Source organism: Paroedura picta, chromosome 3, assembly GCF_049243985.1.
Source record: "Paroedura picta isolate Pp20150507F chromosome 3, Ppicta_v3.0, whole genome shotgun sequence".
Lineage (NCBI taxonomy): Eukaryota > Metazoa > Chordata > Lepidosauria > Squamata > Gekkonidae > Paroedura > Paroedura picta.
In genome coordinates, this window is record NC_135371.1 from 21037531 (window position 1) to 21053295 (window position 15765).

At 44.7% G+C, this 15765-nt stretch overlaps 1 protein-coding gene across 10 annotated transcripts in view; it reads left to right on the plus strand.

Annotated features, from left to right (window-relative positions):
- The window catches only part of ATXN7 (ataxin 7), a 132592-nt gene extending 121835 nt beyond the window's left edge, over positions 1–10757 (plus strand). For all 10 annotated transcript variants that reach the window (XM_077325045.1, XM_077325048.1, XM_077325049.1 and 7 more), the window contains 7 exons: positions 52–308; positions 2861–2943; positions 5117–5382; positions 6217–6415; positions 7288–7409; positions 8375–9335; positions 10389–10757. In XM_077325045.1, the coding sequence (XP_077181160.1) occupies positions 52–308; positions 2861–2943; positions 5117–5382; positions 6217–6415; positions 7288–7409; positions 8375–9335; positions 10389–10406 (1906 nt within the window). In that variant the 3' untranslated portion in view covers positions 10407–10757. The remainder of the gene's footprint in view (positions 1–51; positions 309–2860; positions 2944–5116; positions 5383–6216; positions 6416–7287; positions 7410–8374; positions 9336–10388) is intronic.
- The last annotated feature ends 5008 nt before the right edge of the window (positions 10758–15765 follow it).

Genomic DNA, 15765 nt, shown 5'->3' on the forward strand with positions numbered 1-15765 from the left:
TGTGCATGACTATTACCTCTGGCCTTGTCTTTTTATTTCTCCCCTTCCTAGCATGACTGTCAAAGTGGAAAAAATGCATCCAAAGATAGATGGTGCACTATTGAAACCTGCTGTTGGTCCAACCTGTTCTACTACTGTGAGCTCCTCAATAAAACCTGGCCTTAATTGTCCCTCAATACCAAAGCCACCCTTGCCTTCCCCTGGACAGATACTGAATGGTAAAGGTCTCCTCCCTGTGCCTCCGTATTCGGAAAAGAAGCATGACGACAGTACAAACAACAGGAAATTTTTACACAAACGATTGTCAGGTAATTTTTATACGCTATTCCCCCACCTCTGTAATTATATAGAACACTGCTAATGAGTGAGTGAGTGAGTGAGTGAGTGAGTGAGTGAGTGAATGAATGAATGAATGAATGAATGAATGAATGAATGAATGAATGAATCTGCTTAAAAGAGAGAATGCATGAGCATCTTGAATAGTGCTTTGTGTATGCTCAGTACTGACTGGGGTCTGAAGCACCTGATATGTTGTTCCAAAAGAGAAGTGAGGTTTCTTTGGCTCCCCTCTTTCCAGCAGCAAACCAGCCTCTGAAGTAAAGTCTCTGGACTAAGGTTGTGCAAACAAAACACCACCAGTATTTTTGGGGTGGCAGGTATATTGGACCCCAAAAATATCAGTATTTTCTTATATTCCTGAATCCCAGTGCTGGGATTTAGTAAATATTTGGGAATGCCGATTTTATTTTGTTGTTGTTGTTGTTCCATAAGTCCGAGGCGTTTAAAGGGACCAGGATCCCTTTAAATGCCTCAGAGTTACTCAGCTTGGAGTGAAGTCTGAGTCTGAGGTATTTAAAGGCATCTTGGACCCTATAAATGCCTTCTCCAACTATCCAGTGGTCTCAAAAAATCCTCAATATTTTTGGGATTTTACAGGCCTGGCCATTTCAGTAGCTGAAAGAATGGAGGGGGGAGGGAATCCAGGTGAATCAATACCCGAAAAATACCCATACGTTATTTTTTTACTATTTTTTCAGCTTGGATTAGCCAAATGCACACCAGACCAGCCAAAAGTGCTGCTGATTGGAAAAATAGGCCTCACTTTTAGACCTTGTATGTGCATGCTTCTCAAGATCATATTATGTAGTGTGCCTTTAAAATAATAATAAAGTTATTGGTACATTTTTATTAGTAGTAGTAGTAGTAGTAGTAGTAATGCACAAATATGAGTAGGTAAGTGCTGGTGCTTTGTCTTCAGTGTTTCCTTGAGTTTTTAAATTATTCGTAAGACCTCTGTTACTTTTAAAAACCCTTTTCTGTGAGCCCTGCAATACAAAAGAAGAAGAAGAAGAGTTGGTTCTTATATGCCGCTTTTCTCTACCCGAAGGAGGCTCAAAGTGGCTTATATTCACCTTCCCTTTCCTCTCCCCACAACAGACACCCTGTGGGGTGGGTGAGGCTGAAAGAGCCCTGATATCACTGCCCGGTCAGTTTTATCAGTGCCGTGTCAAGCCCAAGGTCACCCAGCTGGTTGCATGTGGGGGAGCGCATAATCGAACCCGGCATGCCAGATTAGAAGTCCGCACTCCTAACCACTACACCAAAACTGGCTCTCAGTTTGGCCTGATAAAAGAAGCTGCCAGTGAAAGCCCCAGAGGTAGCTGGAATCTCAAGGCGTGCATATAACTGTTGGGATCTTTCTCTGCAGTTTTTGCCTCTGATGCTCTGATGGCCAACTAGGAGCCCTTTGGCTGCCGTCAAGTAAGAGAAAAATGCTTACTCTGCACAGGATTTCTTTGTCCACAGATAGTTCCTTTGAACTGTTGCTTTGGTGACCCCTCTGTGGACAGAAACCATCAGACTTTGCCAGGCATTAGCAAGTGTTGTAAAAGTAGCGAGCCCTTGATTTTTAAAGAAAGCACTTGCTCTTAGGTCTTCTCTTACTTTCAGTATTTGTGGAAGCAAAGCAGATTTCTTTCAGCCAGGATCTTTCATTTCCTTAGAGGTCATGTGATTAAATGGCTCATATGAAACTGATTAAGCTAGCAAGCAAGTTCTGTCCCATGGGTTCCCCAGCAGTGTAAGAGTCCAGGTTTAAGGCTTAAAATCTTGCCAGTAATATCTACCGCATGCCCATATCCTGTAACCACACCAGTTTTATTTATTTCCTTGATGACTTATAGCCCACCTTCCTTGCTGCGACCCAAGGCCGAGTACAAAATATCAAAAACAATACTCTTGGGCAGCCTAGAACATCCAATAAACAATGTAATAGAACTGGGATTACATAGCTAGAAAAAAAAACTGCCGAAGGCGTGACCAGGCAGACTACAAATGTTGAAGACAATGCAGTAAAAGCAAGATGGGGCATCCAGTTGCAGAAAGCGGACTACAAATGTTGATGGTAGTGCAGTAAACCTGTTGCACAGGGATACAATTATAGTAATGTCTTCCTGGACTAATCCATTATATTACAGTTACAATCCCTTTATAGCTATTTATATTATATCATATCATATTATATTTATATACCGCCGTCCCCAAAGGCACTCCAGGACATTTCTGTTTTGCACATCCCACAAAAGGATGGACACGTGGGGTCCTTTCTGACCTCAGGCAGGCAGGCTACTTCACAAGGTGGGAACCGCAACAGAGAATGTACCAGTACAGGCAGCGTCTGGTCTTTCCTATTTGTTGGGTGGTACCCTCAAAACGTCCATGTACAGAGCAGCACCCTCAGAAGGCTTTTCTCGGAGGAGTTCAGCAGGGCAGGCAGTGTTTGATTTTGCGTATCATCAGTAATTTAGGCTTGTGATCAACGTTTCTGTATTAACAAGGTGTTTTTTTATTTCTTTAACAGAAAGAGAATTTGATCCTGATATCTACTGTGGCGTCATTGACGTAGAAACCAAGAAACCCTGTACTAGGTCTTTGACATGCAAGGTAGGAGGCCTTCCCGATGAATTATCGTTGCGAAATATCAGGGCAGGAGTCAAAGTGGCTTGGCACAGTCAGTCGCTAAAGCCAGCTTAGGAAACCCTGCAGTGGAGGCTAGTAAAAAGAATCCGAGAAGAACATAAATCCTAGATTTATTACAGAGGGTGGGTTTTTGTTATGGTCATTATCATTAATTATTATTATTATTTGTTATACTTTGTTCAGACATTATAGCCAGTTCGGCTGGGTTGTTCAAGTCCAAACACAACGTTGTCTTTGAGATAGATGCATACCAGTGGAAAGCATTATTTGTGCCCCAACTCCTGCCTTCTGGGAAATGCCTTTCTACCCCAGTTCTGGCACGGAAGTCTCAGCCTGTTAGAATCCACTCAATGGCTTTGTGTGGTGGTGGTGGTGCTGGTCTTGGGGGCTCATTCAGTCCTGGTGGCCGCTGGAATGCGCCCTGCCCACCCTCCTGCGTCCCTCCAGCTTTAAATGCAGCTCTTCCCGTTTTTATTGGAATGAATGTTTTCACCATTAGTCATTATGCATAAAACACATCATAACCTAGAGCAGGGGTAGTCAAACTGCGGCCCATCCAGATGTCCATGGACTACAATTCCCAGGAGCCCCCTGCCAGCAATCGCTGGCAGGGGGCTCCTGGGAATTGTAGTCCATGGACATCTGGAGGGCCGCAGTTTGACTACCCCTGACCTAGAGGCATGAATTTAAAAGCAGGCAGTTCTGTCTCACGGATTCCCCCCAATTGGAATGGGAAATGAGCAGGTTTTGATAGCTTCATTGCTGTCCTGTGGAGACTTATGGGCTCCCGGGCTTGGTGAAACAGGAGTTCTCTTTACACAGGGCTGCTTTGATTCAAGGCATTCTGATGAAAAAATTCATAGGATGACCATTTTGATTCTGGAACTGAAAACAAGGAAACACGAAGCGGCATAAAATAAACTTGAAGTGGTCCGACGGATGCCTGTTTTACTGGAGAGAGCGGATATTGCTGCTCTCTGTCTAGGCTGATACTCACGCCTTCCTTATTTTTCTTCTTCTGTCGGATGATTTGCAGTTTTGAGTCTACAGCTGGAGTTGGACACGGAGTAGTTTAAATGCAATTTAGGAATATTTATGCCCAACACTCATACTTAACACCTTTGGGTTGCAGTGCCCCTGGACTGTCAGCAGAGGGAGCACCAGACACTCTAAATTCAGCTTAAAAAAAAACAAAACTTCAGCATCTAAGTGGATATTCTTGTTTTCTAATGACAACTATCCCAGTATTTCTATCGATCAAGCACTATCTTTAGAAATTTCACAAGTGTATTTGAGAATCTTAATTGCACAATCAGGTGTTAAACCATCTTCTGCCCATATGGCCGATACTGTAGCTATTGAATTGGATTTATCACTACGCTGCCTAGTGAACTCAGCATCTGTGCTGAACATCCTTGTAGTATCCAAAAAAGCCTGCCATGCAGAGTTTGCACGTGTCGCTGTGTACTTGCCTCAATTGAGATCTGATCGACGTGGCAGAACCAGGATCCTTCTTCTCTCCCCTCCCTCTTTCCACATCCTGGTGCTTATCCAGTCCATCCATGGCCCTGAGACTTGGACAGGGTTTCCTTCTTGGCCAGAGCTACCGTAACCTACTTTCCTTTCTCTTAGTGCTACTTAATTTAGTTCTTATTTCAAACCTAGGGCAGCATTCAGGTGGGGTAAGCAGCACTTCGAAGCCACATTTTGGCAGCTCTCATGCTTGGATGCTTTAGATTCTTGGATGCTTTAGGATGCTTTGGGCTGATCCTGCGTTGAGCAGGGGGTTGGACTAGATGGCCTACATGGCCCCTTCCAACTCTATGATTCTGTGCTCAAACAGGCCTTTCACCTGGAAATCCAAACTACAAGGAAGGCCCTTCTCAAGATCTCTCTGTTAGCCTCTTCCCTTTTTCCCCGTATTAACGACTAGGCAAATTAACCATACTACCTCCTTGTACGTCGCTAGCTCTGTCTTTCTGAAAGCAGAGGGCGTGCACCTCTATTAGTAGATTGCCAGGTATGATGATTACTCTTTTTAGTCTGCTGGGCTTGCCGGTGTTATCTTCTGGGTGTTTTAATTTCCAAACTTCCTGTTTGCCCTGTAAGAGCGCTGTGTTTTGATTCTGACTTGCAGACACATTCCCTAACTCAACGGAGAGCCGTACAGGGTCGAAGGAAACGATTCGATCTGTTACTCGCCGAGCACAAAAGCAAAACCAGGGAAAAAGAACTCCTCCGCCATTTGGATCATCATCAGCAGACGCCCCCTCTCAGGGAACCATATCCCTCACCTTCAAGGACTTCCCAGGAGCTGCACCAAAATTCTCATGGAGCTAATCCTACAGAATCAAAGCCTTTAGTACCCAATAAACCCAAACCTCACACCCCCAGTCTTCCAAGGTAAGTGACCGCACGACCCTAAGAGCACTTTCTTGAGGACCGAGTAGACTTGAGTAGGATTATGAGTAGACCTGCTTAAGGTTACTCTGTAAAGATGACATGCTTTTTAAGGATTCCCCCACGCTTTTTAACATCTTTATGCGCCCTCTGGCCAGATGGTCTGGAGTGTTGGGCTGGGTTGTCATCAATATGCGGACAACACCGAGCTCTATCTCCTCATGGATGGCTGCCTGGACTTCCCCTAGGATATATTTGCCAGTTGTTTGGAAGCCATAGTTGGGCGGTTAGAGCAGAGTTGCCTGAAACTCAACCCATCTAGGATGAAGGGGGCAGTTCAGAAAGTGCATTTACCCGACCTTCTAGGAATCTGGGCGTGATCTTGGATGCCTAACTTACCGCGGAGGGGCAGATCACAAGAGTAGCATGCCGGGCATTTTTCCGTTTCTGCCAGGTGAGGCTACTAGCACCTACCTGTCCCCGGAACACCTGGCCACTGTGATCCATGTGACGGTCACTTCCAGGATTGACTTGTAACTCACTCAACACGGGCCTGCCCTTGTCCTTGACCCGGAAATTGCAGCTGGTGCAAAGTGCAGCAGCCAGGGTCCTCACTGGAGCACCTTGGAGGACCCATATTCAGCCAGTGCTGAGGCAGCTGCATTGGTTGCCAGTTACATTCCGGATCAAGTTCAAGGTTCTGGTTTTGACCTTTAAGGTTGTTCGCGGTATGGGCCCCATATCTTTGGGATTCTGTGACGGAAGCAGACGCGTGTATGTCAAGATGTGTCTTCCGTGAGTGCCGCATATTTATCCTGTGGTTTTCCTTTTCCGAAGGCCTCCAGGCTGTCCAACACAGCACAGCGGGAATGCTCCCAGCGAGTCTCCGTCAGTCCATGAATCTCCCCACGCTCCCTTGCCTGCGACTGAGCCAGCCTCTCGGTTATCCAGCGACGAGGGAGAATGTGATGAAAAAGAAGAGCCTGTTGAAAAACTGGATTGTCTTTATTCCGATCATCATCCTCAGCCAGCTGCTGTATGTTCCAAGTCAGGCTTCGTTGTGACGTTTGTGCATTTGCCACAGTTTTTTTCCTTTTAACGTTTCTCTAGAGCAGGGGCAGTCAAACTGTGGCCCTCCAGATGTCCATGGACTACAATTCCCATGGGCTCATGGGAATTGTAGTCCATGGACATCTGGAGGGCCACAGTTTGACTACCCCTGCTCTAGAGGGAGGAGAAGTCACAATGCCACAGTAAACGGGTTGCAAAAAGAACTGCTGTTCAAATAGCCCGTACTCAGGTTGCTAAAGTAGACATCAAGTTATTTTGAGGGTATTTGGCTGACTCTCCAGTATATATATATATTTTTAATAATCCTTTTTTATTTATTAGAAATAAAGGTAGAAGAACACAGAAATACAGTTAGTATAACAGTCTCCAATTGGACATCTAATCTAAACTAATATATAATCGTAAAGACTACTTGCTTATATAGTCCAGGTCGAAATGCCAGTGATCTTTGAACTCTTCCAGTGGTCTTCTGTTCACCAAGCTCCTTAGCTTGGCCATTTTGCAAAGTTCTCCAATTTTATCGAGCCCAGTCTATCATCTCAGGTAGGTCTGGTTGCTTCCCCTGCTGAGCCTTTAAGACTCTCCAGTGGCAGGTAAGGCTTTCAGTAGCAGAGTAGTGTAGAAAGCGAGCAGGTTTCATTTTTATGGAGACAAGTAGTTTGCAAGTTAAGTCTCTCAAATGGAAATCTAGTATTTTCATTGTCTGTGCGTCATCCAGTGATCACAGGGAGAGAATGCCAGTGTCTTCCTTCTGGATCCACATGTATTCAGCAAGATAAATATTCCAGTTTGGGAAGACTTACTCAATTGAAGTGTGTGTGTTTTTTTTCCCTCCAGTTTTGCACATTTGGTAGTCGACAAATTAGAAGAGGTTACTACGTGTTTGATAAGCGGTGGAACCATATCCGATGTGCACTTAATGTCATGGTGGATAAGCATCTTAACTCTCAGATGTGGAAGTGAGTATCATTTTAAACCTGTCAGGGTTTAAGGGGGACATTTGCAGCAGTCTGTAAAATGGGTCTGCATTTTATTACCAGTTTCTTAAAATTTCTTAAAATCGGGTTCATGTTTATGAATCGAAGAGATGGTTCTAACTCTCAGAGAGATCCCACTTGGGGACCACCAAGCAAACTCTTTGGAGAATAGCTGTTGTCCTGTTGGTAACTTAATCACTCTGCGGTGGGGGAACAACCTACTTTGGCTAGGATCTGGTCATCCAGATTTCACTCTATGATTGCAAGATCAAAGCATTTGATTCATGTGTGCAGTTTAGGGCTTGTGGGGAAGACGGTAAGTGACATGGACCAGTTTCTTGTCCTATCTGCATTTTGTCCCAACCATCTACATCTTGCTGTCCCAGCATCTGTCCCAACCATCTACATCTTGCTGTCCCAGCATCTTGTTGCCTGTCCTTTCCTTCTTCAGGTCTGGAATTTTGTCAGATGTCACCATGGTGGCTCCTTGCTACTCAGGAATTGGTTGATTGCTGGAAAGGAAACATTGAAACCACCAATATTTCATTTCCATCCTCAAAATCTGACCCGTAGAGGGGGCTGGAGGTGCAGGGCCTAACTAATGCTTGTTCTTCAACACGGGGAACAGGGCATCAGGGCCTAAAACCAATGCTTGTTCTTCACCAGAAGGTACAAGGGCTGAGGGGATGAACGGAGTTTGTTATAAACATCTTTGTGGTTTTTCTGCCACAACAGAAGCATCGACAGGTTCTTAAAATAGTTCTGTCCAGTGGGGAACGGTGTCATTTGCATATGGCTGTTTGCAGGAGCTTTATTTTGTGGTTCCGCTATACCTGTTCCACCGTCTTTTTTCAAAAACGGTCTAATTTTATAAGAAGCCTAGGCAAAATTGTGAAAGCGTGCTCCTTTTTTTCCCCCATTTTTTTTCCTTTTGCCCCCACCCCCAGGAAAATTCCTCCAGCGACAAGCAACACTGCGTCCGTACGTACTCCGCACCGGACAAGCTCAACGCCCGCATCGCAGTACAGCTCCGGCACGACGGGTTTCCTCTTGCCCCCCACAGCTGCGTCTTCGCCGGGGCTCGTGTCTCCCTCCTGCCTGTCTCTCAGCAGCAAATCAGTACCATCCCACGGGACGACCCTCAACGCCAACCCCGCTGGTTTCGGTGCCGCGGAAGCCGCCTGCAGCATGCCGTCGAGACAAGTGTCCTCGTCCCCCTCGACGCCTCCAGTGCTTTCCTCCGTGCCGTCCCCTCTGTCCAGCAAACCTCAGAAACTGAAATCCAGCAAGTCTTTTAAGCCCAAGGAACCTTCCGCTAGCGGCGCCAACTGCAACAGCCCCGGTAGCAACGGCAGCGGCGGCAGCTCAGGAAAGAGGCGTAAAAACAGTTCCGCGCTGCCGGCACCTTCTTCTCATTCCACAGAGTCCTTTCGGAAGAACTGCGTGGTGAACTCCGGCAACTCCGGGGCTTCGTATCACTCACCTGTGATGTCCTCGTCGCACAGCGTCGGCCTCAACTGTATGACTAGCAAAGCTAACTCGGTTAGCCTCAAGCATGACCAATCAGGGAGGGGCCCTCCGACCGGGAGCCCTGCGGAGTCCATCAAAAGGATGAGCGTGATGGTGAACAGCGGCGACTCCACCCTCTCGCTGGGGCCGTTCATTCACCAGTCCAGCGAACTGACGGTCCACTCGCACAGCGGGTTTTCACACGCGCACCCTTCCCTGGACAAGTTCATAGGAAAGAAACGCAAGTGCTCTCCTGGTTCCAGCAGCATCAACAGCAGCAGCAGCAGCAGCAAAGCAAACAAGGTTGCCAAATTGCCACCGGTGAACAACATTCACACGAAACACACCGGTGCAATCCCAGGGACACAAGGACTGATGAACAATTCTATCCTCCATCAGGTATGAAATCTTACTTGGGCCGTATTCTCAGGCAGATGAGTGACCGTCGTACATCCCCGTTCTAAAAACAAAGCTTGCATTTTTAAATATATATCTATATCTATATATTAGTGATAACTTGGGGTTCTTTGAAGGGTAGACGGTAGATGACATCCTGGTATACTTTGGGTTTTTATATATAAAAATGTTTGTTTTTTTTATTGAACGTTTTGGTTTTACAAGAATGTAGTTGCGTTCCTCTAGCCCCGGGGTGGCCAAACGGTGGCTCTCCAGATGTGCTTGGACTACAGTTCCCACGAGCCCCCTGCCACACTGATAAGGGGCTCATGGGAATTGTGGTCCATGAACATCTGGAGAGCCACAGTTTGGTCAACACCCCCCCCCCCCACTCTAGCCCATCTATCTCCTTGCTTTAAAAGCTGTTGCACAGCATAGCTTTCCAAGCCTCTTGAAATTCTGTGGCTCTGCAGGAGTCATAGAATCATAGAATCAGAAGGGGCCATACAGGCCATCTAGTCCAACCCCCTGCTCAATGCAGGACTAGCCCTAAGCATCCTAAAGCATGAGTCCGGCAGCACCCATGAAGATAATTTATTCCACCACTGGCTTTCACGAGTAAGAGCCCAGAAAAGAAAAGCGAACAATGCTGCCAGTCTTTAAAGTGCTACTGGACTTCTATTTAATTTGGACACGACAGGTGAACATAGCTACCCCTCTGGAACAGCAATTCCCAAGGCATTGTTCAAAAAAAGCAAGAAAAGTATTGTGAATGCCAGGGAGAGCTTAGCCAAGTAGGTTATGCCTAGCTGCCATTTCGGCAAAAAGATCCCCAGAAAAGTAAAAATCTGACGAGGATCAGATAGCAATGGACTAAGCATAGCTGAGGCTCCCAGGGCAAACTAGACGACCGGCTGTTATCGGCATCCCTCGTTTGCCAAGACAGGTTTTGATACCCCCCCCCCCAAGTGATATAGTTGATGACAGCTTTACTGCTTGCCCTGCTACATGTCGGCTTATTCTTTTTTCTCTCCCTGTTTTCAATTTGCACAAAAGCCAAAGGCACGTCCCTAACAGTTTGACAGCACCACAGTAAGGAAAGAACTGGATTATTTTCACTACAAGCGGGGGTGGGGGAGAAAAAAAATCTCCATCTGGAAAATTCTGGACTCCGCGCTGCCTTTTGAGTTCTCCCAGCTCCCCACAGTCCTCAGGTGTGGAAATCGACTGGACGGTCACTCAATCGAGGAGTTTTCCCTGAAGCCATGTCTGTAGCTGTGAAGCTTGGAAACGGAACGCCGGATCGCTGTCCGGCTACCGGATCGTTCCCCATCAGTGTTACCAGTGGTCTGGACTGCTCGCTACATCATCTTGCCACTGTTTGACCTTAGATCGGTTGGGCAAAATAACGTTTGGGAAAGAATATTTACTGTGGACTTGTTCGTGTTTGTACCCCCTGAAAAGTGTCACGTAAGGCTTGAATTAACGGCCGCTTTGACACTGTCCACTGAAAACCCTTCCGCGGGGGGGGGGGACGGCAGGGGGCACAATGTGTTAGGCACAATGAAAAAGAAACCCTCCAGAAGGGAATATGGCTTTAGTGTTTTATAGCAATGTTCCTCGATTGGAATGCAAACAAACAAACAAAAAAAATCAGAAATAGCACAATTTAGAAACAAAAAAGTCTCTGTTTTGCCGAGCCTTTTGCTAGTAATTTGGGATAAGAAGCTGTCAGGAGTACTTACAAACAAACAAACAAACAGCAACACAATATGGCCATCTCTCAGAAGAAAGCGCAATTTTAAACGGGGAAGAATTACATAGTCCAAAAAAATGTATGGGTGCTTGTGCGCCAAGCACAAGGGCTTCCACGTCCTTTGTTTATTTCAGTAGAGCTTGTACTGAGTTTCAAGACAAGCCCCGAAATACATGGAGGCTTTGCACAGGGACAGTGTTTCGAGAAAGGCCACACCTGCTTGGTTTTAAGGTTAAAGTGCTAATTGCGTCAAGCGAAAAAAAACAAAACAAAGAAGTCATAATAATCCCAGATGCAAAACACTCAAATCCAAAATGGTGAATGACCTCTAAAACTATTCCCAAAGAAGCGAGTTCTCGACCTATACTGTATGCCATAAGCCTTTTGTCGCTTTGGAGAGGTGGGTGGGGAGAAGAGAAAATGCCAATTTAAGTTGATTATACCTACCAAGCTTTTTTAAAAAAAAAAAAAATAACCCTTAAAACAGAATCTCAAATATTTAGAACCCGGAATTGTCAGTGCTGTGTTCTGACTCCAGTAAGTTGATGCCTTGTTCACACGACCAAATTAGCACACACTCTGCCCCCCCTCCCCTCCCCAAAAGCCCACATTCGTATTTTATTGATGGCTGCGTGAAAGTGCCAGTCTAAAGTTTGATCTCAGTGTTAAATCCTCCCCTTGCTGTATTGGTATCCAGTTTCACAAGGGCAGTTGTCTTGTGGACATAAGGGGAGTTTTAAACCTGCCACTCAATCCTGCATGGTTCCTTTTTCCCATGAGAATTTTTGTTTTTAAGTCAACTCCCCACAACGTGGAATTTTACACATTTTATAATGTGAAAGGAAGAGAAAGTATAAACTCCAAAATAGTAGGACATAATCCTATTGTTAGGCCCATAAAAATGACTAAGTCCTTCTTTACCCATTTTAATGAGGCACATGCAAGACTGGATTTAGACATAATTTCCCCACACACAAACACACACACACACAGTGACAACTGATCTCTGCAGTCATCGAGTGAGGCTAGAGGTCTGGGAGGCCCATCTTGCTATGGATTCTGCTGCACCCCATGGTCCAGCAAGTGTAGATCTTCACAGTGGCAGCTGCAGAATGCATTGTACTGGGCGACCTGTTCGGACCACCTTGCTCCATTTCATTCCCACCACCTGATAACTATGTGGCCAAAAAAAGTTAATTCACTGAGGAAGAAAACCTGGTTGTCTGAGTCTACCCTCCACATTGGGCTTGTACGGGAGAAGCTCTCAGCAGAATGTGCCTGTAGACGCCTGCCTTAAAAGGGCATCAGATCTTGCTGAGAGGTGATAATCTGAGCCTATCAAATTAATTACCCAGCCCAGCCTCTTTCCCTAATATGGTGGTGCATAGCACATCAGGGATTCCGAAGCCACCAGAAGCAACAGCTGTGCTTTGAGGTCTTTCTCTTTTTGTTTGTTTGTTTAACCTGTTGAGGTTTTCAAATCGACATGAGATTTGCTACTGAATTATTTAAAAAACCAAAACAAAAACCACAGTGAAGCAACAAGACTCTATGCAGACAACTACAAAGCCTTTCTTTCACAAAAAAAGAAGAAGAAAAGATCATGTTTTTAAAAAGTCAAGGAAGAATACTTGGGGCGGTTACGATTATGCAAATATTTTTTTTTTAAAGAAAACGACTGCATTTCGGGGACGTCTAAATAACCCTTCCATTCTACAGGATGCTATAAAATGTCAGAAACTGAATCAATTGGCTTACTTGGGAAGGGGAAATGGTGGGGAGGGGGGGGACAACCAAAGCGACATATCTGCTCTGCAGAGAGGAAAGCGACACTAAGCAACATCGCACGTGTTGGATATTTCTTTCAATCACAAGTGCAATTGGGTTTTGATAGAATTGCCTTCAAAGGCTGACAATTTTTTTCACAAGTTAAAAACCTTAGTGGCTTTAAGTATTCGAACGTCCTTTTTTTTAAATACTAATTTTTAAAAAAAGCTTACGTTGCTCCAAAAGCATCGAAGCAAGTCCAGGTTTCTTGTAAAGCATGCCGAGCTCGGTAGAAAACCTCCATCAGCTAACCACTGTGTTTAACCTGAAATGAGCTGGGGCCGAGGGCCCGGTTCCGCTGTGAACGCCTGCCTTGCAAAGCCATGGGCACACGTATGGGAGCTCCATGCAGACATGGCCGTGCTCTTTCGCATGGGCCAGCGGGTTCAGCAGCGTGTGCACAGGAAGCATCCCCCAGTGGAATTGCGTCCGTCTGCCACGGCTCTTCCTTTTTTTCCAGCTTCACACGAGTAGAAGCAGAGGACGTCTTAATTTATGCCTGCCCCTGGAACCGTAGACTTGCTTACCGACTGCGCAAACAATATTCCATTTGGGGGCCGAGTAGCAAATGGAATACTTGTTTCTTGAAGCTTTTATTGTCTGGCAAAATTCTTATTGTAAATAATTAAGGAGACTTCAATTAATTTGTCTTGCAAGATTTGCAGTGGCTGGGTTGTTTCTAGAAAGATTTTGGTATTAATTTAAGAGATACAATTTTTTTTTTTATAGTCTTTCCAGCTTCTCATTATGACTCCTGCAGTTTTCTTAACCTAAAAAAAAAAATGTTGCAATGATGAACAAAGAATTATACAAAAAAAAAAATAATGGAACCCATACTTTTGTATCTTTATTTTGGAATTCCTTGTTCTATTATAAATATTGAAGTATTCCTATTTCAGAAGACATATTTTGTTAAATGATTGTACATATTTAAATATGTATTTTTGCACAGGTCTTTTTTCTTATTATCCAGTTTTGGTACAATTGAAATCATCTAGTATTTATTAATTAAAGAGGGGGGAAAAAAGCAAATACCTTTTTTATAATTTGAAGTGGTTCACTGCCAAGCCAATCGCTAACATGCCTCCTTTGCCGTTCTTTAAGGGATTCCTCCGTTTTGGGATTTGGGAGGGGGGAGATTTGTGTCCCTTTTTATTAATGTCTTGGGAGCTGTGGGACACCAATGGGAAGGCTCTGGTGTTGCAGTCCTGGACCCACAGGGGCCACACTTCCGGGGCTCAGAGTTTCTGTGTGAGGTCTGGTTGCATATCGTGGGCCTTGTCTGGTATACACCAGGGGTAGTCAACCCGTGGTCCTCCAGATGTCCATGGACTACAATTCCCATGGGCCCCTGCCGGCTCATGGGAATTGTAGTCCATGGACATCTGGAGGACCGCGGGTTGACTCCCCCTGGCATAACCTTGCTTACAGTTGCTCGACTCCCAGAAGACTACATTTAGTTGTGACACACTGCTTACTTTTTCTTTTTCTTTTAAACATTTGCGAGAGTATATATGTGTGTGCATGTGCGCTCACGTACACCTTTGTGTGAGTCTTTACGTGGTTTAAAACTAATGGGGGGAAAAAAAACTGAAAGTGCCTGATTTATATATCTAGATTTTAAGCTTGGACTGTTTTTTAGACAGCTTCTCCTTTAAAGACTTGAATGTTCAGTTTTTTTAAAAAAAGAAATAAAATAAGATTTGGAGCTTGCTTTCCCCACCTACCTACAATTTTCCATTAGTGAGGCGGAGAGGATACAGGGGAACGAAGCAAAATCTGACCATCCTGCAAATGATGTCCCCAGCTCATAAATAATGTTAAAGATCCTAGAAATAACTTTCCACCTGTAAATTGGAATAATGGTTCGTTCTTCTATCATCAGCCAGGGTTCCTTTTTGTTTTTAAGTTGACATTCTTTTATATTATGGAAAATGAGTTATTTCTCAACGCGATCTTTAAAAAAAAAAAAACCAGACACAAAACTGCTGGCAACCTCTTCTACACACAACACCCCCGTTGAAATTAGTGGGAGTCTTGCAAAGGAGCATGCCTCTGCATTCATTCCAATGAGGATTGCATAGAAGCTCACAGTGGGATGACGCTCCTAGTGGTTCTTCAACTCATCATCTTCCGGTAAATTGTCTTCCGGCAAGTGTCGCCGTTGCCAAGGATTCTTTTCATGTGTTTCTGTCTTTGGGAAGGGGGGGGGGAGGGGGAGGGGGAGGACGCACGGTGGAGGGAAGTGGGCTTGAAGCAATGATTCTGCTTTCCTTCTGCTGAAAACCAGTTATTTTAAATGCTTTGTGCAAAATATCCTCCTTTTTATTATTATTTTTTTTAATGAGCACTACATATTGTCAATGAGAATGTGGGGCTGCGGACGCTTCCCGCATTTGGACTCGAGCTTGGCTCCATAGGGCGAAGGGGGGGGGAAGCAATCTCCTGTGTAAAATGTGTGAATAGTTTGATAATTTGTATACATATTCAAGAGCTGAACTTTGTGTTGGCTGCTGTCTAGTACCTGAACAAATGTCATGGGGTAGAAAAAAAAAATTACTTTGGATATTTAAAAGAAAAATAAATATATAGTCTATTTGTTTTGTAACAAGTTTCTGTAAATAAATAAAATAATTTATACTATTTATAAGAAAAAAGGAGAAAAAAAAGGTGTGCTTTTGCTTCGTGGCCAGGATATCAAGTTTTCGTTTCTTTCGAACGCACAGGGTGCTACTCGAAGAAGTCAATGCCGTTGTGGAAGCACTGCAAGAAATGAGGCTTGTTCTAGGAGATGCATAGTTTTCAGCCCCAATCAAAGCCTGTGAGCATTTAAACCGAGAGGTCGTTGTA